Source organism: Falco rusticolus, chromosome 2 (genome assembly GCF_015220075.1).
Source record: "Falco rusticolus isolate bFalRus1 chromosome 2, bFalRus1.pri, whole genome shotgun sequence".
In the NCBI taxonomy this organism is placed as follows: domain Eukaryota; kingdom Metazoa; phylum Chordata; class Aves; order Falconiformes; family Falconidae; genus Falco; species Falco rusticolus.
Window position 1 is genome coordinate 66,060,268 of NC_051188.1, and position 23,989 is coordinate 66,084,256.

Sequence of the window (23,989 nt, forward strand, 5' to 3'; positions counted from 1 at the left end):
ACCTCCCCTGCCTGAAGGTGAGGTGCCCACAGTCCCCAGTGGGAGATGGGGCAACCTCAGTAAGGAGGAGCCATCCTTGGACCCACGAGTAATGTGGGTTGGAGGAAATGCTCAATGACTGATTACGGTGGTGTCAATCTGTCCTTCTGAGCACACTGCCACTGAAGTTCTGCTATCAGTATAGGACTGTACACTGCTACCTATTGCAAGACTCTGCAACAACAGCTGTAGGGAATACATAGCTTCCAGATGGTGGAGTAAAAGCAGACCAGAATTACTACCACTTCACACCTGACAGCAAAGCATGGTGAGTTGGAAAACTGCTGGCACATGCTTTTGCTAATTTCTGGTTAGGTTGAGCGCATAAGAAAACATGCTAAACTGATGTGATGATATTGAGCAAACTGGAACACAAATATAACCTAGCAGGTCCTAAACCCACAGTTCCTGTACAGGATTAAGCACACAGCTCTCACTTACACCCTTATGCAACAAGGCCAACACTAGCTGGTTACAAATCCGTACTACCATTTCTAACAGGCTCACAAAGACATCAACAAAATTCCTGCTATGCTGTGCAGACTCCAGGCTGTGGATGGGCACTGCTCTGGCGTGAAGCTGCTTGTGCCTGCAGGCAGCTCATCTCTGGTGCCAGACCACAGCAAGCTGTGCTGCTCAGGGTCCTTGCAGGCAGCCTGGAGACACGTCCTGCGGTACACGAGACCTGCATTGGCCTGACCAGTTCAGCTCCCACCCATGGAACACAGTGTAAAAGCTTATCATGGCAGCATTTGACAGCAAATGTGATAAGCAGCTTAATGACTAACTGGAGGAACTCTGCAAGGCTTGCAATAGGCAGGGGAAGAATAGTTGACTTCCCGATTGCTAAGACCTGCAAATCATTTCTAAGAAACACTATCTTAGCTAAACCAGGCACAGAATAAACACAACCTTATGCTGGGCAACTCACAATGCCTGTGTTTACCCACAGCGAACCTGCTCAGAAAAACATGTTACCCAGCCATACCTCCAAACACAGAGTCACAGGAAGGTCAGGGTTGGAAGGCATCTCTGCAGATCACCCAGTCCAAGCCCCTGCTACGGCAGGGTCACCCACAGCAGGTTGCACAGAGTCGTGTCCAGGTGGGTTTGAATGTCCCCAGAGAAGGAGGCTGCACAGCCCCTCTGGGCAGCCTGTCCCAGGGCTCTGTCACCCTCAAGGTGTTTTTCCTCACGTTCAGGTGGAACTCCCTGTGTTGCAATTTGTGCCCGTTGCCCCTTGTCCTGTCACTGGGCACCACTGAAAAGAGCCCAGCCCCATCCTCTATGCACCCATCCTCTCAAAGAGCACATGAAGCCGGTCAGAGGAAGATACACTTTTCGCCCATCTTCTCCAGTCACTTTTCCTTGACAATGATACAGATCATCTCAAGTCCTCAGAACACTGTCAGCCATCTCCTGAGCACTGGCCAGCCTAAGACCACCCTCCACCTGCTCAGGGCTGTCCCTCTCTCTCCCCAAAATGCTGTCACCCCAGTACATTCTCATCTCTAGTATCGATGTGCCAAATGAAAGAAGAGCAAGCTGTGCCCTTGTCTGCTCTTCTCCCTGAGCAACACCACCGGAAAACATGTTGAAGTTTCCACTGCAATCATCTCACTGGCCACCTCAGTGCTAAGTGAGTCTTTCTGGCAGCATGGGACAGTCATGGACACCCTAAAGGGTGTGGAGACAGAGGGAGACGGCCCTGCCAAAGATTGCTCTCAATCCCAGTTGAAACAGCCCCAAAGGCATGGATATCCGCTGACCTCTCCATGCTCTAGAAGCCATCCAGGACAAGCCAGTATAGATGGGGAGGAAGGCTGGGTAAGATTTATGAGCCGTGACCTGAAGGCTGTCAGACCGCTTAAACAGACCAAAAAGTACCTCTCTTCCACAGCAGCAGACAGACTCACTGGTGTGGAGAGAAACTGCAACATTTTGTGGTGGACACTAAAAGGGCCAGTGGCAGAAGGGTGATGTGAAGTTCAAGCCACACACAAGTCTTTACGTATTAATTTAATCCTCAGCACAATTACTTTACCTTTATAATAGCTGTGGTAAAAAGTGTCTATTCTCAACTGAAACTTTCCACTTTCTATGTAACACCTCTCAAGAAAAATGTTTCTACTCAGCCTGAAAAAACCCTAGCAATGTTAACCAAAACCTGTTACCGAGCATTGGAACAGGCTATCCAGGGAAGTGGTGGAGTTACCATCCCAGGAGGTAGTTAAAAGATGCGTAGATGTAGCAGTTAGGGACATGGTTTAGTTGTGGACTTGGCAGTGCTACGTTAATGGTTGGACTCAGTATCTTAAAAGGTCTTTTCCAACCTGAATGATTCTATTATTCTATGTTTTAGTACATGGGGCTATTTTCATTCCCAGGACAATGTACTGACACTCACTTCTGACTTACTGTCTTTAATAGGGAGCATCACTTTGCAGTAAAAACAACCATAATGAATATGAATATTAACAAGGTAGCAGTAGGAAACAAAATGCCTACATCCAATATATCTAAACACCACCAGGATACTTGCTCCTGCCAAGGAGACTCAGGTGTGGCCACCCGTGAGCAACAGAGAGGTGGTAATGTTCCTGGACTAAGTGCAAAAGTAAGACTTTTTTTCCACCGCAGTCCTTGTCCATCACCTAGGAGATACAGGCTGCCTAGAGCAGGATTTCTCAAACTTTTATCTTTAACAAAGGACCATTCAACTTTCTGAAAGAGGTCCCTGGAATGTCTCCCTGTTTTTTGAGTCAGAAAAAGGATGAATAAAGTACTCATTATTTAGAGAAAATACATTTTATTGTTTTAAGAGAATTTTAATAACACCATTACAAATATCTTAGTTTTAAAACATTCGTATTGCTTTATGTTCGCCTGACATTTTAACATGTCAGGGTTAACTCCTTACCATGCAAGCAAGCAGGCAGCAGCTCAGTATAGACTAACAATTGTAATGCAACATGTAAGTATATAGAGGGTGTTTTGGTTTGTTTTTGTTTAATTGCTCCTGCCTTGCAGCTCACCTTTTGATGTCTTATAGAACACTAGTGGCTCATTTACCACAATTTGTGCAAACCTACCCCTACAGCACCGAAAAGTCTTTTGATCCTCAAACAAGGTGAGAGAAAGCAAACCCCAGGAATCCCCTTTGCCAGTGTCTTTTCCAATCCATGCTCCTCCCTCAGCTTCTCCCCATCGCTATGCGACGTGGCTCTGTAAAATCAGAAATATTACTGTGGAAGAGCAACTGCTCTGCTCTTACCACAAGGATGGCACACATGTGAGAACACAGCATTGTGTTTTTAACACATTGCTCTCCTTCCTTTTCAGATCACAGTATGACACAAACCCTGTAACTGCTACTGTAAGTTGGACTACAAGCTACCTTATCCTTCAGACAGTAATTCCCCGTCTTACCTCATCTACCCTTCCTTATAACAATCACTTAATATTTTATGAACTGTCTAAAGTTTTCACTAAAGCTACTTTGTGCTTGACATGGCTGAGCCACGTCCTGAATCCCCACAACAGGGGAAGGTAAAAAAGAAAACGACACAGATATCAAAACACCCACCTGAGCTGAGGGCAATCTACCTGGGGCTGAGAAATATAAGTGACAGGCGGTTTTAACCCTTGGAAGCCTGTAAGAACTACTAATTTTGAATGCTCTGGTTTGTTAAACCTAGAGTCGACCCTATGCAGGCCCCATCTGGTTTGGGCTCTCCACACACCCTGATCTCAGCATGCTGACTTACAGGTCATCTCTATGAGCAGCTTTTCAGATGCTGTGCTGGCCTCACTCGACTCAGCAATAAACCATCTATGGACTGCAGGATACTGGGTTTTCCCTCTGCATGACTGTGTTCCTCTAAGAAGGATGCTTTCTCTGTATTTCTGGTATGATGTATCAAATTTGCAGATTTTAGGGAGGAAAAAAAACTGCACTGAGAAAGAATCTCCAACAGTTTTTTCCACTGCCCTGAAAACATTAGGCTACACATTTAAATAAGGTTACATACACACATGTCCTCCAAATTAGCACATAAACACTTCTGTTTTTTTGTCCGTTTACCAGGCATATTCTTTCAGAGCCCAGTTCTTCTCACGGGACTTCCTGAGCTATCGATCTGCCCATAGCTACCTCTGATATGGGAATGAAGGCAGAAGGCAAAGGCTGGGGCGAGAGGGACGCTCTGCCCCACTTACCTCATAGAAGAGTCCTTCAGGAAACTGCTGAAAGCACTGAGCGCAGACAAAGCACTGCTCATGGTACAGCTCACCATTGCTGTTGACAATTTTCTCAGCAGGGGCAAAGCCACCCCTGCAGCGCTCGCAGATGGCATTTGCAAGCGCATTCGCCATGTTGCTGTTGTAAAAGAAAAAAAAAAAAAAGAAACAGAAATAACATTAGTTCAAATAGCCAATACCACTGGTTGTGGGTCTCTTTCTTTCTCCAAATCCAAATGCATCAGCCTAACACTAGGCTGCTCAACACAAGGTTTTCAATGGACTTAATGACTTGTGGCATCCCACCAGAAATAAAGTTGCTATTTCCCCCTGCTCCCAAACTCCTGAGAAACAAAACCCCCACAATGCACTCCAATAACTATCAATTAAAAAAATCCAACCAACCAAACAGAAATGTTGTTATTACAGATACATTTACAGGCTTTTTATGATGAGAAAAGGCAGGCAATTCAAAATAGTACTAAAAAAATGATGAAATACATTAGAATTACAGAAAACAAGGGCAAATATTAACAGTAATTGAGGACTGGCACCACATAGAAAAATATAAATGTTAATTCCAAAATAATTCCTAATTCTAAAATATATATATAACAGTGTTGGTTCCAAAGCTCTAAATAAGCAATGTGAAAGAGTGTATGGTATCTAGTCTGGCAAACTACTGAAAACCAGAGCACTGGTTAAACTGGTTAAAAAACAATTACTTCTTATGTAAGCTCTGCATAGCTTGACGTAATTTTACACATTTGGTTTGAAGTCATGGGATTTTTGTTTGGTCTGTTAGGGCTCATCTCAGGAAGCGCAGCTCATGGTATGCTGGCGTTTGTGCAGGGCCAAGGGGGAGGGTGGGAATGCCCTGGCTGCTCCACTGCAACCCACGTGCACGCCAACACAAGCTGACAAACCTGTGCCAGGGATGCAAAATATATTTGGTTGCTTCTCAAAGGCACATGACCATAAAATGACAGTGCAGTAGCTGCAAAATATGAGAGGAATTAGCTACTGCACTAGGATCATGTCCACATCTGCAGAAGACAGTACAGTTGTGTTTCAGTTAATTAAGGCTAGAAAAAGGTTCACTTGATTCTTCCTTTGCAAATATGTTCTTACTCATATCTAGACTCTCAAAGCTATGCCTTTCAGGATCACCTCTCTACCCCTAATATCATTTGATAGCACAGAGCAAATACAGCGCAATGGTCTAATTTCATTACAATCTGACCACAGCTCAGAAAACCACTGACTCGGACATCTGTCTGGAAGCTTCTTACACAGGTGACATTATTTTAAACGTATGTGCATGCATGCACACATTTTGGTTCAGCTATCATGCTGCGCCTGTAAGTGCAGAGCCCGCAGGCCTCTGCAAGATGCCAAGCCTTTCCCCGCCAAGACCTCTTGGCTCCCACCAGGTTCAATAGGAAATTAATTCATTCCTTGCACAGCATCCGAGGGAGCAAGCAAGCACCTAGCACGTGGTTCAGAAAGGAATGCGCTTTATCTATTTCTTACACTGTCTCACAGAAGAGCCCTATGCAAGGTCACATTTGACCAGTTATTATTAGTTGGCTTTCCCCCTCCCCCTCTCTCTCGAGATCTTTGCAGAAGAGAAAAACACTAACTGCTATCCAAATATTCACTGCCCTGTTGGTGAAACAAGTGGGCAGATTTCACAAGGAGATCAGATGGATGATGGTCTATCTCATACATAACAGACAAGCCTACAGACAAACTGCAGTGATTATATGTATGAACTGTGGTTAACTATAAAGCTCGCCGATGGTCTCCATAGATTGTGTATGCTTTCTGTGGAGGAAAACCTCAGCCACTCCACCTGTCCTCCTTATCAACCTGAATGAAGAATAATCACAACGAAACTGGGATCTTTCATCATCACCTCAACAGTTCTCGAGCACTAAGGGTGTTAAGTGCTGCCAGACATAAAGTATAATCCAAGCAAAAACACAAAACAAAGTTCAAAGACAAATGAAAACAAAGCTTTCCTCCTCAGTATGCAAAAGTACTTCACTTTGAAATACATCTTATATGTAAAAAGTGATGTACATAATACTTCTGCATTAGTGAATCAGTTTACCCATTTACCCAAAATAATAGGCAAACAACCTAAAGTCAGAGAGACAACTTGACAAATTCCAACCCCATTTCAACTGCCAACAAAAATTTCTGACGCAATTAATGTTGAAGTTTAAAGTAACAGTTCAAATTTTAGTTGATGGTTACAACTGGCAACGTATCAAGCAGAACAGTGGCAAAGGTTGCATTAGAGAATGGCTTGCACAGCCTGCCCGAAGCTCAGATAATAGAATACATATGTATGTTACACCAATGTCATCGTAGCTATACCCCAAAGCTGAACAGAATGAACTTACAATCTTGCATAAAAGTCACAAAACTCTTTGTAGAGTTTTATGTCACTGTGCCTACGTTGCAATTTTGACACCGGTTTCTCGCCTTCGTTTCCTGTGGAGTTGTGAGCATCAGGAGTGACCTTGTATGCAACTTCTTCATCTTCTGGGATGGGGTAAGGGTGAGCTCTGCGCTGGAAGTCCATCTCTCTCTAATTGCTTTCCTGGGTGTATATATTCTATGATTATACTGCAAAGAAGCTGTAGGCAAAGTCCTCAAACCAATATGCTGGACTTCCCCTTGTTCCCAGCAAAGTGATTTACTTTCACAGCTCCGTGTCATGTAGCCGGAGCTACTCAGCGCCCTGCTAGAGCTTCAAGTTAAAAGTTCAGTGGCGGGGCGGTCAGCCTGTCACGCTGTGATTTACTGGCACTGGCTGCAAGCAGAGGAGCACATTCCCCTGACAAGCCCTCATGCAAACTCGGATGCTGGAAAAGGGCTTTGCTGCCGGCTGCTGATAGAAGCTTCCCAGGAGGGCTGTGGTGTGAGTAACCTACGTGAGCAAGTACGTTCACCACCAAATTTGTCCACAGCTACTTTCTGCTGAGGCAGGGTGGAGGTGGATTCCAACACTATTTTATCATGGGCAAACCAGCAGTGGAAAGCACGAAGAGAAGACTTCTGTCATTAGGTAAATATTGCTTCAATACTATGGTATATTAATTACATTTTTAAAACAGCCTTTAATGTTCCTCTTGTGTCTTCTAAGTCATATGTGCTGAATTTATCTATAGGTGTCTTTCTTCTTGTCAGTACTTCAGAGAAGGGGTAGGTACAGACAGGTAGTTCAGCTTCTGTCATGCTTCCCAGGCCATTAACTGAACTACCAGGTATGCTATAATGAGCAATATATGGAGGAAAAAAGAAGCTTGATTTCCAGTGATGTGCTGCATTTAGAACAATTATCTAATGTAAGAACACTTAGTGAAGTAATTTACTCTGGATATTAGGGAACTGAGAGAGCAAGACCAGGAAGAAAGAAGAAAGAATGAAAATTAATCATTCCTTCACCACAGAATGCTCTCCTAATGTTGCAATTATTTCATGGTTATGTTCTATTTAAAAGAACTTGTGCACTACTTACTAGGGAAGGCAGAGTCGATCAGCTGCACATCTGCAGCTAGTAATTACACCCCTGCAAGGTCTCCCTGCCTGAAGCACAGCGCTTGCGGCAGACATGGGACACTCGGCTTCCAGCAACTCGTAACTGTAGACAAAGCAGGCTTTGGGGGAAGCTGTCCCAAGTAATTATCTCTTGCACTGAACTGACTCAGCCACGTTAGCAATCTGTTCGTTGAACAACAGAACCGCCTGCGCTTTGTGCTCATGACACATGGCACCCTGGTATCTGAAGAATCTGCTCGTCTGCGAGGGGGTGTGAGAAAGCAGAGGAGGACGGGGGGAGATGAACAGAGAAATTAGGACTAGAAGGTGACAAAGGATGTGACGGGAAGTCCAGTCAAGGCTACTGCTTCTTAATATGCCTTCACTTTCCTAGGACCTACTGTAGAGGGTCTGGCTTATGGTGGTTTTGGGCCATCTCTCCCAACAGTACCTGGGCTAGCTTGCTCAGTAAGCGCACAGCAGCATGCACACCACTCTCCACACAGGCCTGGGCTTGCACGTAGCCACCTTCCTGCAGCCTAGCCAACACAGCATTACCCTTCTGCCGCTGCCAGAGTTGTGGAATGGGTTTGGTCAGCCATCTTTCCTTCACCTCCCCGCGGCAGGAAGCAACCCCTGGGCAAGTTATTCCCCTGCACCACGGGACACCGGTGGTAGGTGGGACCCAGGCAGCATGACCCCGCTTATTTACCCGTCCGTAGGTGTGATTATACAGCTTGCACCAGAGCTACCACAAGTCACAAGCTGTAACAGGCTAAGGAGGCTGCACCCTCACCACTGACACGGCTTGGCTGGAGCTCAAGCCCTATTTTTATCTGTCATGGAGCAAGCTCCAGATCAAGGAACACTCAGGTTGTAGCCCTAGGCCACGATGATCTTGCCAGAGCACTGTTGCAGGAAACTGTGCTGGAAGAAAAGGTTTCTGTGTCTGCTGGAGCACCAGTGATGAAAACGAGCGCTGTTTGCCAACAGAGATGCAGGCATAGTGATCTAAGTGATCTCTTCTCCTCCATCCTGCTTCCCAGCATTTCCTGCACAGGTCAATGCTGAGCCTCTCTCTGTATGAAAAACTTCAGGGACACTGACTGCAATGGACTAACCATGCTGATTCATCCAGGACTAGTACAGGTGCATCAGGCCACTAAAATAAGAAACAGCAAGTCAGGCTGTCTCCTCCCCTTATCACTGACCATCTCCTCAACAGTTTCCTTGCATTTTGTCCCAGATGGCAGCCAATTCTCCTGGGAGGCTGCTGCTGTGAATCAGAGCCCTGAAGAGTTTCTCTCAGTGGACTACTTCAGTCCCTGCAGTAACCTGAAATTCACAGGTTACCAAGGTGGCTGGAAGCCACTTCTACTGCCTTGTGTTTTCTGTGGTCAACTGGAAAATACTTGCTTCTTCAGCTTGCTGCTGTGCAGTCCTCTGCGTGGCTGTAGCAAAGCAAGTAGTACAGCAAGTCAGTGCAGTAAGATGTCCATCCAAAAAGCCTGTTTCAACCTTCCTAGCTTTTTTCAAGAAGCAGGCCTACAAGTTAATAGAGCTCCCTATGTGCAAGTAGAAGCTGCCTGGTTCTCGAGGCCTATTGCCATTGCTGCTGGTGGAATTACTCCCAATTTGTTTTCCATTAAGCAAGGCAGGAGCCTGCCAGGAGTTTAAAAAGGGCCTTTCTGCTACTGAAGCAAAACAGTTTCTACTGTGAACATTTGCTAATCCACAAATCCAGAGCATCTGGCCATCTTTCTCTTTTCTGTCATTTTGCTGGAGGCACGTTGCCAAGATCTGAAATAGTCTGTTAAAAATACATGGCATTTTCATTAGGGAATTCTAGGTTACTCGGAGGTGAAGCCATCCATGGGAGTGAGAAGCATGTAAGAGGTTGTTGATTTGCAGCAGCAGCTTCCCAAGGGCATTCCTTGGGATCTGGGACAAAACTTGCCAGCCTGCTGTTAAGGAAGCAGTGATAAGGAGAACAGGGAGAATCTGAGTATTTAACTGGAAAAGGTACGTAGGAAGGAAGAAGACAGAGAGGCTCCTCCTGGCACACTGAGGTTTTTATCAGAAGCCAAAGCCGATGGTGGGGAAGGTGCTAGAGGAAACAGCAGAAGTGAGGGGAAGCGTCCCACTGCAGCTATGGAGAAAGGCTTCGGAAAACAACAGCAAAAATAGCTGCACTGTTTTATCATTGCTGATGGATGACTGCCGCCCCACTCACTTGCTGCTTTTGCTGGAGAGCTTTCAAATCCAGCTGCCCGCGCCGGCGGCTGCCAGAGGCAGACGGGGACTCTTACAGAGAAGGCTCCGTGGCCAGCCAGCCCTGCTGAGCGTTTCAGTCCATGCCACAAATAGACGCGTTGAGCAGTCACGGCTCCAAACAAGGTGCTTGGCAAAAGCAGCTGCTGCTTGGCAACCTACTCGTGCCACCGTGAAATATCACTGCGTCACCAGCGCTGTTGGGAGGCCATATGCCCCATCGAGTTATGCAGCAGGGGGATAAGTAATCACAGTGTATCCCTCCCCTTCCCACATAGGCAAGGATGATTTCATTTTAACGATATTTAACACAGATGCTATGCAATAGCCCTCAGACGCAAAATACACAACAACTAGAACAGAAGTTTTGCTGCAAAATATCTGTGGACTTGCAGTGCCCTGCACTGATTTCTGCACCAACATTTTAAAGCACTAATTGACCTTTTGCATCTTTCAAAATTGAGATTAAATACAGTCTTGGGTTCTGGTTGCTGCAATTGTTTATCTCTTAAGCAATAAAATACTTTCCATGTTAAGCTGGTCTCCTAAGGCAATTTGAAAGAAGGTACAAATATTTTCTATAATAAAAATGGACATTATGGGTTGGATTTTCACATGTGCTCAGCACTGCTCTAACTTCTGCTACTATGAAAAAGGATGTAAAACCACCTTGAAACCACTGTAATAAAAACCAGGTGAATTCTGAGTGCTCCTAAAGTTTCATCCTTTAGTCTTTGCCACAAAAAGCATCATTAAGCTGATGTGGTGAAAGTTTAAACAGGGCAAACAAAAAGGCAACTCTAGCTGTTTCATATACTTCAATATAAACTCATTCCAGTATAAACATGTCCAAAAAATGCTTCGGTCTCTGCAAACAGAGAAGGTTCACATTCCATCTCTTCATAAGGAAATGAACATAAGTGGAACAAACAGGTAAGCAGCACCTTCTCATACAACATTTTATCAGCCATACAAGCACAGTGAAAAAACAGTCTCTGAGAGAATTTGTAGAAAGGGAGAGCAATATTTAACTGTAGAACTTTCCTGTTGTAAGTAATATTTTAAAAAATGACTGTATTTTCTTCATGCTGGTTACAAACACTACCAAATTAAGCCATGCCTCCTGTAAAACATGATGTTACTTCTTCTGTGTACAGATGTTCGATACAGCCATCTCTTCCCCCCCCCACTACTATTTTCTGATTCCTATGCAGACAGGAAAAACAAAAGAACAAAAAGATGCAGTATGGCCTATAAGAAGCTCCTGAGAGGTCTAATAAATTTGTGCTGCATAGGACAAAGCATACTATCAGTTATTCTTAAAATCTGAAACCTGTGTGGTTGACTGCATGTATACTTCAGTATTTATCCAAAGTATCCCAACTCAATACATTTTAAAGATGCATTTGCACTAATGCATTCATATAACAAAATTTATATCCCTATTTCCAATTTAAGAATAATAAAAAAGGTCAGCTACTCATACTAGGGGCTGCACACCAAATGCCTCTGAGACGCTCACTTTGAAAAGAACCATTTTTTCAAGACCAACGAGACAAGATCAGGCCCACCAAGCTCTAAAGTGTCCTTCCGTTTGGACATACACACAGTGAACTTTGTAACACCAAAGCCATTCAATTCTAAAATTTGAAAGTGTTTGGGCAGAAAAACGTTTATATTGGTGAAAACAACGCCACTGGAAAGTCAAGGGATGCACAACAGAGTGTAATCAAGTAATTGCAAGCAAATTACAATGCAGTGCATGTGTGCTCCTCCACCATTACTTAAGCAACAGATTTAAAGTTAAAATATGTAAAAATGTATGAGGTTGATCTTTGCATTTTCTGACAATTCAGGAAAACAGCATCCTGGCTTTTATTAGAAACAGTGTGGCCAGCAGGACTAGTGAAGTGACTATCCCCCTGTACTCAGCACTGGTGAGGCTGCACCTCGAATGCTGTGTTCAGGTTTGTGCCCCTCACTGCAAGAGGGACATTGAGGCACTGGAGTGTGTCCAGGGAAGGGCAACGGAGCTGGTGAAGGGTCTGGAGAACAAGTCCTGTGAGGAGCGGCTGAGGGAACTGGGGTTGTTTAGCCTGGAGAAAAGGAGGCTCAGGGGGGACATTATCACTCCCTATAACTACCTGAGAGGAGGCTGTGGCCAGATGGATGTCAGTCTCTTCTCCCAAGTAATAACCAACAGGACATGAGGAAACGGCCTCAAGTTGCTCCAGGGGAGGTTTAGATTGGATATCAGGAAAAATGTCCTCACTGAAAGGCTGGTCAAGCATTGGAACAGGCTGCCCAGGGAAGTGGTTGGGTCACCACCCCTGGAGGTATTTAAAAGACACATAGATGTGGCATTTAGTGACATGGTTTAGTGGTGGACTTGGCAGTGTTAGGTTTAGTTGGGCTCGATGATCTTAAAGGTCTTTTCCAACCTACACGATTCTAAAATGCCGCACTACTGTATTTCTCTTCAGTTTCCTAGCAGCAATATTCAGCTCCTGTCATCTCTCTTTGAAATTCACCAAAAAACTTTCGCTGAATCCTTAGTGTGAGCAAACTCCAGCCTTTGCTTCTGCCTTAGCCATCTACCCCGTGCTAGCTGGAACCCATGTTTTCACAAGCCAAACACCATGACCTGAGCAGTTCATCCAGGAGCTATAATTAATGCCGTGACTCAACATAACAGCCGGCTACCAGGAGAGACTTCCAGTACATCCATGCAGTCCCTTGTAGGACAGAGGTAACTGCGACACCAGGCTTCCCGCCTAGCAGCCACGTCCTTTACTACAGTAACACCACCGGAGACACCACACTGAGGACTGACCCTCAGCTTTACTAACACATCATTTCCACACGTCTCCCCTCTAATATTACTATTAATCTTCACCTCTAGCAACATAACCCCAGAAGCCATTTTTCACCTTCATTTTGTTTTTCTATTTTATATGAGGAAGTGCAAAGCTTTTCATTGCTTGAATTAATATATTTTGGGCAGAAGTCGAACGTGGCAAAGAAAACACTTCCTCAGCTGTTGCTCTTCTCTCACACACATGTTAAATCATAATTACTAGTCACTCTAGGTTTTGGTTTCACATTTTTCTCTTCCCACATTCACTGCAGCATCACCAAGCTTTAAAACCAGCAGAAGATGGCAGACAGCTGAGCCATCTGCAGTTAACATTGCCGAATTAAATAACGGGCCTAATATTCAACACCTGAAAGAGAATAACCTGAAACAGTTTATGTTGCTAAGAGTCAAGCATGAGCAATGTACTGACAAATAAAGCTAATACAAAATAGCATTGCTTTCATACTTCATTACGATGGTCTTAACATTTTGGGCGATACAAACAGAAGGTCTTAATCTTGTACTTTATATTTATTAGCTATTCAATGCTACTAGCAGACCTGTCAAGTAAGCATGCATGAATTTCAGTAGCAGTTAGTGCAAAGCAAGACTTCCACGCATTTCACAAACTGAAGGCTTTGGTAACTATAGCAAGGGGTTTTTTAAAGTTAGGTTTCCACCTCAGCAACTAACTAATCCTGAATGGGTAAAGCAAGAGTGAGTAGTTATAATAAGACTTGTGAGGGAAGATGTAGAAGTTACCCCTCGCAACAGTGTATCGCTGGGATTATCTGAAGGAGCAGCGCAGGTTATTTGCTTGGCAGAACAGAAGCCAAGAGAAAAAGGAAGATGGTGGGGTTATGTGCTTTGCATCAGAGGGGCTCAAGCCCTACTAAACCTCCTTTCCCTTTGCTACATACCACAAAGAAGCGGATATAATTTGAGGATTAGCTTTAGAAAGGAATGTATCTTAAAACTAAGCAATTACTTGTAGACTTCAGGCAAAATTCATGACATGCAACCTGGTAACTCATGGCGCTATCCTATCCTGAAGCTGCACTGCTACCATGTCCTTTAAAAAAAAAAAAAAAAAAAAAAGTATAAGGAGCAGCTTTTTTCACATATCAGAATTATAGTGTATGCTTCAGTTTCAGAAATCAGTGAGGAGAAACGTACAAAACTATAACTGAAAAGCCAAACATCAAGCAAGACAAACAGCTTTCAATGCAAACTTTCCATACCGGAACAAGAAGGGGACCAGCCAGGGCAGTTTTGAGTCATGACTCCGAGTGGGTAACATTTTTCCAATAGCTGCATAGAAACAGAGTTCAAAAGGTAGACTGAACTCGGATCAAGAACTTTATGATTTATGAAGAGTGTGGCATGCATGCATTTAACATGCTGGAAAAGACAAACATCATTTCACATCCGCTTCACCTTCATCTGTTCATTCCTTGCTGGAACAGGTTGAATCTTTTGAATCTCATTTGAAAGGGCACAGCTGAGAAATGCTGCCAGGTATTGCTAGCTGTGTCTGCCAATATGTAACTTCCTTTGAGGATAATAGCTAATGCTTTTTAATTAATTTTCTTCTAGCTCTATCATGGCCATTACAGCAGAAAGAAAAGGCAGAAAAGCTACAGGGAAATATGTCACAAAAGGCATAAACAAAATTTCTCTTGTTGGACAAAAGGCTCCAAAAGATCATGGAGCTTCATCTCTTTGACATATAAAGACGCATCACAGGGTGATTTAAAATCTGCTAGCAAAGCTGAGCAGTATCATCCAAACACAATGCTCATAAAGCACTGTATATGAAACTGTCATTTCAGAATGCTACCAGGAACTAAGTAAAATCAGAAGTTTCTGCAAACCGGTAGATACAAAGATGAAAACTGAACAATGCCTGAAGCTGCTATGACAAATCAAGCAAAAAAAAAAAAAATTAACACACAACCATGTGCACTACGGCATCCAATCTTCTTCTCTGGAGACATTCAAAACCCATCTGGACGCGATTCTGTGCAACCTGCTGTGGGTGACCCTGCTGTAGCAGGGGCTTGGACTGGGTGATCTGCAGAGGTGCCTTCCAACCCATGCCATTCTGTGACTCTGCAATCAGGTAATACACATGAAAACTCAGTGCATCACGCATGTTTGGGAAATGCCCCGAGATTGCTAGGTGTAAGCCAAGACTGGCAGAGTTAACCAACGGGAAAAACACTGTATGTCACAAACTGTAGGAAGTCCCCGAGCCACAGCTGGCAGCAAGCTGGGATTACTACCAAGGGAAATTCCATAAAAGGCCCACTCTTGCCTTCTACCTCCTTCCACAGGCATCAGCTTTTGGCCACCATCAGAGGCAACATACTTGGCAAGCTGAGCTGTTCACATGTCTGGAGAGCACCATGTACAAGGCTCACAGTCCTCTCGAGGTCACCATGTCTGTTAGCTTTGCATTTCCTAGAACAGCGCAGAGACCACAGGAAAACAAAATGAAATAAAAAGGAACCCAAACTTACGGTCTTTAAGCTTGTTCTCCCTAACGCCTGCAAACTAGTAATTTTTATTAAGTGGTGACATTGACAGGATTTAGTTTTCTCTCCACTGCAGAATACTTCTGTGCGTAAATACACTGAAGTGTGACTGACTGCATTCAAAGGAGAGCTTAACCATAACGAAGAAAAAGGAGGAATCACAGTACATTTTCTGTAGAGAACACCTCTGATTAACTGTTTTCAAAACACATGAAAGCAAAAGCAGAAAATAGGAACCTACAACTTACCATTAGCCAGCTAATCCTGTAAGAAAGAGCAATGAAAATCCTAATTGCTATAATCATTGAAGCTTAACAATTTATTGAAACCATAGATTATTACAATGAGGCAAGTGTAAAAGGAACAGTAGTAATTGCTTGGGTTTCTGTTACACAAGCAGCTACCTCTGGTCATTTGGAGTCACAGGAGGTGATAGTCAGGTGAGCAAGTCAAACAAAATTGGAGTTATTATGCAACGCAGGAGACAAGGGGTGAGAGAGAAGGCAAGAAGAAAAAAAGGGTGTGTTCCTCATGAGTTATTTTCATGCCTAGAGACATGAAAAGTATAGCACAAATGAAAAGTAATGCCTCTGGTCATTTGGATACCTTGGAACAGAAAATCTCAGTATCACGATACTAAAATAAAACCATGAAACATACTCTTGCTGGCTGGAAGTTACTATAATTAATAACAACAATTCAGTGTTATGGTTACATGTACAAATCCTCTCTTCAATTAGAGCAGCTAGCAGATGAGGCAAACTGTTTTTTAATCAAGAGCTCCCAAGCATCTGATTCAAATTAGTATTTCTAGGTCCCAACTCTCTATTATTCCAGAAGACTTACTAACCACAACAAATGAAGAATTTTCATTTTTTTGTGGCTTAACATTTATTTTCAAGCTCTTCCTGGTTTAATAAATTAGTCTCTTTTTTTACCAATGTATTGAATAATTACTGCTTTACCTGCTGACTCTGGCACCATGAGCACTTACAGAAAGCAGCTATATAAATAGTAACATTTGTGATGCTATTAAGAAACATTACCACTGGAAATCAAATTTAAGAATGCTTCCAGGTGCAGACAGGTCTTTTCTTTCTGCCTTCCCCCATCCTCAGTACTCTAAGGCATCTGAAAACTCAACACATGATTCCTGTTTTCCCTGATTCCTGATTCTCCAGGCAGTCCCCGACCAGCATCTTCTCTCCCTCCTAGGAAGACCAGGTCTTCAGGGGGGACATGCAGCTGGAAACAGCTGCACACCTTGGTGGCTGTTACGTACGGGGTTTTGATGGCAGGCTGAAGAGATTTGTGACCTCACACAACTGCCAAATGCTGTATTTCATGAAGAAAGGGAAGCACTAAGCCCTACTGCACTGCCAATGTTTGGGGGATTTTATTAATTTGATTCTTTTTATAGTCACCTATGAGCTTTGCTGTGCAGAGCCTATCCCCCCAAGGCTCAGTGGGACATAAGAATGTGCTTATGTCTCCTATTTTATCTGCATGGGCATCTGTGCGTGAAATTTTGGGGCACAGCCACATGCCTTCCAAAATGGAGTTGGCGTGCAGGGGCAGGCGGGAGCCTGAATGGACCCCGTAAAAGATTGCCTGCACCTACTCACGCAGATGTACCCATCAGCTTCAGCAGCAGAGAGCAAAGAAAAGGCAGACACTTTAAATCTATTAGTATGGAAAACATCTACAGTGCTTTCTGCAAAACACAACAGAGCAGTGAACTACCTGAGTAACTGACAGCCATCAACTGAAGCTTGCCAATGATTACTTGTTGCAGATGCTGAAATTTACTGTTTGGTAAAAACTTGAAACTAACCTCTTAAAAAGTTGTTTACATTTTTAATCACATTTGAACCCATATGTACTTAGAAAAGAGACCTACCAGCACTATTGATCAAATTGATTTTAACTGTAATTATAAAAAATAAATAAATAAATTACCCCTGTTCTTCCCAGTACCTTTTACTGAGCTTTGGAAATTAATAGTATCAAATTTTTTAGAGAAATAATTCTATTTTTACAAAGACTATGGGATGAGAAGGGGAAAGAGCAAAAGTAGCAAGCATACTTCTAGTTAAGTGACTCCTAATGATTAATCATAAATGTATGCATACAATTTCCTTTGCATCCCGTTTGCTGAGAAAAGCAAGAAAGAATAGCTCAGCATACAGTCAGAAATTTTTACATGCCATTTCTAAAGAAAACACAAGTTGAGATTTATCAGAGATGTCATTTTTTTCCCCCACCAAATCAATATAGCTGGAAAAGGACAAGTCTTCCCCTCCATTCTGAAAAGCAGACTTCTCAGGTTGCGGTTACTTCAATGACTGTTGCATCTGCTGCAGACAAAGGAGAGATGAAGGTGCAGGGCAGCCCCCAGCACTTTGAGCTCTGCACCTGGGGAACATCCTGCGTAGTGAAGGTCTAGGCATTGGTGACCCTAGCTCAAGCAGGGGAAGAGGACTGCATTCAGCATCCCTACCCAGCAGAGGTCTAAACCAAGCACTTTTTTTCACTGTGCAGGTTCAAGAAAATGATGAGCTATCCAGACCACATTTTACATGAGGCAGGGAGGCAGGCTCCAGCTCCCTATAAGGTCAGAAAAGCACCAGGAGCATCTACAGCAGCAGATTAAAAGGCTCCCAGAGAGGTTATGAGGTTTGTTAAGTGATACATGGAGTGGGAGATGTAGAAAGAGAAGCCAAATTTCCCATTCCCATCAATGTGCTGTGCTGTCAGGACAAGGGCTCCTTTCACCTCACTGCAGCTGCAGGGACAGCCTGGGCATGGGTTACCACCAGGAGGAGGTGGGGTGGAGGGGATGAGAGAGGCTCCCTGGGAAGGCAACTCACTCCAGCCTAGGATAGGTTTTTAAAAGAGGGGGATGAGTCCTACCTTCCCACCCCGGTCCCAATCTCAGTTGAGCTTAGGGCTTGCTATTTATGGCTATAGGTGCCACCCCTTGAAATGTCCTCACTCTCCTCAACTGGGTAGGCTCTGGTGGTCCTTCTCAGCCCCCTCAGGTCCTCACCACTGCCAGCGGGACAGCTCAGCTGCTCAGCCACTGCACCATACCAACTTGCAATGTTGAAGTTACAGCACCAAGCACCAGCCTGTAAACTGCAGCAGGGCAGTGGGAGCAATGCAAGGTGCTGGACTCTGTCTGCAGCAGGATGAGAAATTACAGCAACTGGGTAGGCAAAACGAGCAAAACCATGCACTAGAGTAAGCTCTGCTGCTTGTGAATCAGGCCCTGCAGATAGCCACAGATGCGTGAGAACAGTTCTCCTCAAGACGACCTGGCACCTACTTGCTAGAGCAAAAGATTTTTGGAGAGAGACTATTAAATATATTTAAGTATGTATTTAGAAGATGCTACTGTAAATGGAAACCTGACAAGCTACAAAACTTAATGGAAAGAGCCAAGCTATATTCCTATGGTCTTTCCTGCAAAAGACTGAGGGAAATGTGTGTAGAGACTGACTCATCATAAACTGAATAGCAGATCTGGAAGAAAATGATGGGGGTGAAATGACATCAGTGGACACAGATGCAGAAGCTAAAGCTCACCTTCCTGTTGTGGAGCTGAGTCCCATGGCACATGACCTATAATGAAGCTATGTCAACATAAGAAATTATTTTTATACTGTAAAGGTAATTGTTTTAAGAAATTTTGGTTCCTGGAAAATAAAATGTATGGGATACATTATATGATAAACATGCACTCTGTACATGTTTAAGAGTTCCAGTGCATTGCTGCATAGTGCCCTAATTATTAGTAATATCAGGTGGTTTAAGTACAAATGACACTGACAATGTCCCAGGAAGGAGCAAAGACAGAATTATGGCACCAAGCCCCCCCAAAGCTGCTTTGCAGCACTGCCACTGCCAGCGCTTGGCTAGGTTCAGCCACAGTTTGCACGCACACAAGCCCCTGTCCTACCAAGCAACGTCCAGCTCCTGCAGCAATGGCCGGACCCAGGAGCCACAATTACAGCGGTGCTTGCAACAGCAGAGCAGAGGCAGTCCCAGGCACCCTGCAGCCAAGGCAAAGGGGTGTGAGAAGCTGGGTTACTTACTGCTGTTTTGTGCCTTACCAGAGGAACACTCACCCCAGCCTAGATGCCAGGAAACCACTACCTAAGGAGACACAGACCTCAAAAAGGGCAGGAGAGAGAAATTTCATACTGGGGTAAGGTGTGAAAGGCTGTAAAATGAAAACTGGCAGAAAACCATGCATGACTTCAACAAAGAGTGATTTTCATTTTAATTTTTTTTTAAATACAGAAATTCTCACAGAATATCCTGAGGACATTGGCATCTCGATTACATTTTGGCCCAGGATTAGAAAAACACGGTACTTGAACTGAGAAAGCAGCTTTCAGTAAACTGTTCCTCAAGGGCTGATATTATTTAACACGTGGATTAATATGTATGTAAAATGAAACACAAAGGCACTAGAACAAAGAACTGGGGAGAGAAACTACAGGAGGGCATTGCAAAGCCATGGAGGATGGCAAGCTATATTTAGCAGATGAAAGAAATCTCTTGTCTTTCTTGTGAACTCTACATACTCTGAAAGTATTTGCTAAGGACAGGCGTCTAAGTGTCACCAGGGAGAGCATATGAAAAAAAAGCTAGAGGTTTCCAGTTTTGGAAAACTACAGAACTTTTTCTCTTCATTCCTGATTGCTCTTTGCCCTGTTGTTACGTCGTTATTCTGTATTTACAATGCCATCGCCTTTTGTCATGGAGGATGCAGTAAAAATGACAAACAAGGCTGCTTGGCAACACACTGAAATATCACAAAATGGGTTAGGAAGGAGCAAGGTTTACTTTGAATAAGAAACAACTTAAGCTGTTAGCAAACATAAGAGAGGCTCTGTCTTTAGGTATGGGTTGTTCCCCTGCTCTAGAAGCATCATCTGACCATGCTCTATTTACCTTCCTGTATCTCCAATACCCTGCCCTGGGCTGATTCATAAGTCCCCTGATTTGCTGTTTCCCCCAACTTGGATTTTATTTCTCAAGATCGAGCCCCATTTCACATATTTCTCATCCTTAACCAGAAGAGGCTCAGGAAAAGATCAAAACACTTAGACTTACACTGGTACAGACAACCCCTTCCCCCCACCCAGCCCAAAAAGGGTCTCGTTCCCATCTTGGTTGTACATACAAATAAGAGAAACGGCAATACAACTGTAGAGCTAGTGCTCTTTTGTATGTACATACTTTAAAAAGCGGCTTTCTCTTCCATAAAAACATCTATTCTTCCTCATTCCTGAGCATAAAAAAGTCAAGAATCTCTGCACATCTCTTACTCTACTGATTATTTTTTCACCTATAGTCAAATTAATATAATATATATTGCTAATGCTATTAGAAATCCATCTAGGAAATCAATTCAGAAATACTACTATAAAGAGTTACCAAGCACACATTCAGACCCACAAGTTAGCACATTCCTAGAGCTGATCCTGTATTTCTGCTGTCTTGTGGCAAATAGTATCAGTAGACTACAGTCATATATTTTGCCACAGTGATTTTTAATTAAGGTGCTTGGTTATTACAAAAGGGTAATTTGAATGCCCATTGTTCTGAAATTGCTAACTCAGGTAATGAAAGCACAGTAACAAAAACCCTTTAAATTACACAGCACTCCAATCCGATGCACAACCACCACTGAAAAATAACCTAAAAATACAACACAAGAACAGGCATTAGGAGATAGGAAGTACTTCCTCTCCACTGAGGCTTTTGTTAGCATTTACACAGGATCCTTTTCTGCGGAGCTTGAAGCGGGAGGAGATTGCTTTCACACGGAGCACACTTAGAAAAAAAAAAACTTTGCATTTTTACTTCTTTTTTGTGTGTCTGCACTTACTCAGGTTACATACAATTCTTCAATCTCCCTGCTCCAAACAGAGGCTTTTTTGAAAATCCGCTGTTACTCTTTCAAAAGGCACATAGCATCAGGAAGATAACCCAGGACATTAAATGACTTTCCGATTTTTGGTCACCCTTCCTGGGTAAGGTCAGGCTAAGTGGTCCTGCTGCATTCTTTTGTCTAAAGCCCTTTCCACAACAAAGAACCCCCCATGAAGAAAGCCAGAGCCCAGGAGCCGACCCAGACCCTCTGCAAGGAAACCAGCCCAGCGGAAGGGCTGCGCCAAGACCCCCCGAGAAGCAGCACAACCCACAGTGCCCGGGTGACCCGAAACTGACTTCAAACCAGACCGAGCAAACTTGTCAGCCTGCAGAAAGTTATACTTGCAAGCGCTGGCTGTCAAAAGGGATCCAGAAGCAGCCGCTGGCTAACATTTGCCCTTCCCAGAGCCAGGGATGGGAGTCACACCATCGCCAAAACCCACAAGGTCACTGTATGGCTCCTGTTATCCTTCCTTTGGGATTTTTTTTTTCTGTAGCGCTTCGGGACTGCTTCTCAATGGATGTGTTTTTCAGTGACTTTCCAGAGCTGTGTTTGCATTTTATTTGATAAAACCACCGAAGCAAGCAGGCTGCCGAGAAGGGCTCGGCGCCCCGGCGGTACCCGTCAACTCGCACTCACCTCAGCTTCTCTTCATGTGACCCGGGCAGTCCCACGCTATCGGGGCGATCCCGTCTCCTTCTGTACAGACCTGAATGTGACAACTCTTTCAGCTGCAAGGCCGTCATATTTCTCCTCTACCTGGAGGGTTGGTTTTTTTAAGGGAGGGGGGGGTGTTGTGCTGTTTTGGCTTTGGGTTGGGTTTCTCCCCCCTCCGCCTCTTCCAGATGTTGCTGCGAGGAGCGTGCCTGCCAAGACGCCTGGAGAGAAGAGTCTCAGCGGCGTGTCGGCACACCTGCGCCCGCCCGAGCTACCAACCTCGGCAGGCAGGCAGGCAGGCAGGCGGCCGCTGCTCGGCTTCCTGTTTCTCATAGGTACACACCCTCCCGAAGGGCACCACATTTCCTTTATCACTCGATCACACCTAAGGGATGTCTGCAACAAGCTCACCCGCTTCCCTCCAGCTCTCTCCGAACTCTCGCTGTCCCAGCAGGCGCAACCCCGCCGTGTGCTGTGCAAAGCAGGCAGTTCTCCCAGCGCCTGCTGCGATCAGCTAAAAAACTCCAGGGCTGCAATGAGCTGTGAACTTTTCCATGCTATAATTTACGATAAAAAGAAAGTCATCAGTGCTATGAAAATTCAGTTACTCAAGCATGTGAGCAAACTCTGATAGGGAGATTAATGCAGCAAAGTGTGCCGCAAAGTAACTTCAGCAACCAGCATTAAAATACTCTATTGGAAACACAACAGCACTGTGCTTGTCAGAAATGGCTCTTTTCCACACATCTTGAAAATCAGAAGAAAACCACAATGTGTTTTTCTTCCTACTCTCAGCTATTAAAACATAACTACTTCAACTATTTGTCATATTTTGTAGTGATGGAGTGTCCTGTGTAATTGTAAAACAGGAATGAAAGCGCTTAAGGTTTCCTGTAAGACAGGAAGGTGACTGGCAGGGATCTGCATGCTCTGTGTCTCATCTTACTTAGTAATTTTTTAGTAATAAAACTCTCCATTTCAACTTAAAGGGAGGCTTCAAAATAGCTTACCACCTTTTGAAACATTTTTACAGTTTGACATTATCCTAGGCAGACATAAACAAAAACTTTATTCACAGTTTCTACTTCTACATTGAGAGTTGCAGAGGGTGTGTTTTTAGAATGAACTTGCATTTAATAAAAGCCAAGAAATGTAATAATTTGCAAGGGCTGTTTTGACTAGGATAGGAAACATAGTTTACTATTCAAGTGTTTATTTTGTAGCAGGATACATATAAGAGTATTTCTGAACTCTTGTAATGGAGAAAAGCATAACATACGTAATACTGGGTGCACCACATGACACCAATTTTGTCAGGATTACCAGACTGAACACAGGCACAGTAATTTTATATAATACTATCAGCATGCTTCGGTCTGGAATGTCATCAACATATAATATAAAACATCACACAATGGAAAAATAACAGAAATTATTTTGGAAAAAGAGTCACATAACATGCCAAATAGATAATGGCTGGAAAAATTCAAAGTGATTTATATGATGTTAGAAGGTTGCACACACTGAAATGTCAACAAGTGCTATACATCTGAGCTCCTGTCCTCAGAAAATAAAAGAGGGAATGGTCACGATGTTTGCCTAAACATGCTGCAATCCAGTTTCAAAGTATTTAAAATTGTTTCTCAATATGCAGTAGGATAAGCTTAAACATAATTAAATGCCAATTCCCTGCAGTCAGTCAATCAGCGATTCAATGAAAAGTTAATGCTGTTAGGAGTGGAGGTTAAGGACGGCAGATGACAGACGCTCATGGCACAGCAGCTTTTAGACATTACCAACAGTTTTTACTGTGCTTTAAATATCACTGTACCAATGATTCACCTTTGTCCAAGCAATCAATTTTAGATCATACTAACCTAAAAAATGAAG

General features: G+C 43.7%; 1 protein-coding gene across 6 annotated transcripts in view; it reads right to left on the minus strand.

Moving 5' to 3' along the window:
• Positions 1 to 23,989, minus strand: part of LIMS1 (LIM zinc finger domain containing 1) — a 76,392-nt gene that overhangs the window by 13,939 nt on the left and 38,464 nt on the right. For 2 of the 6 annotated variants that reach the window (XM_037377395.1, XM_037377394.1), the window contains exons 1-2: positions 6,690 to 6,886; positions 4,258 to 4,417 (exon numbers count right to left, since the gene is read on the minus strand). In XM_037377395.1, the coding sequence (XP_037233292.1) occupies positions 4,258 to 4,417; positions 6,690 to 6,871 (342 nt within the window). In that variant the 5' untranslated portion in view covers positions 6,872 to 6,886. Of the gene's footprint in view, positions 1 to 4,257; positions 4,418 to 6,689; positions 6,887 to 22,081; positions 22,370 to 23,989 lie in introns of those variants that run through there. The other 4 variants (XM_037377391.1, XM_037377392.1, XM_037377389.1 and 1 more) reach the window with 3 other exon arrangements.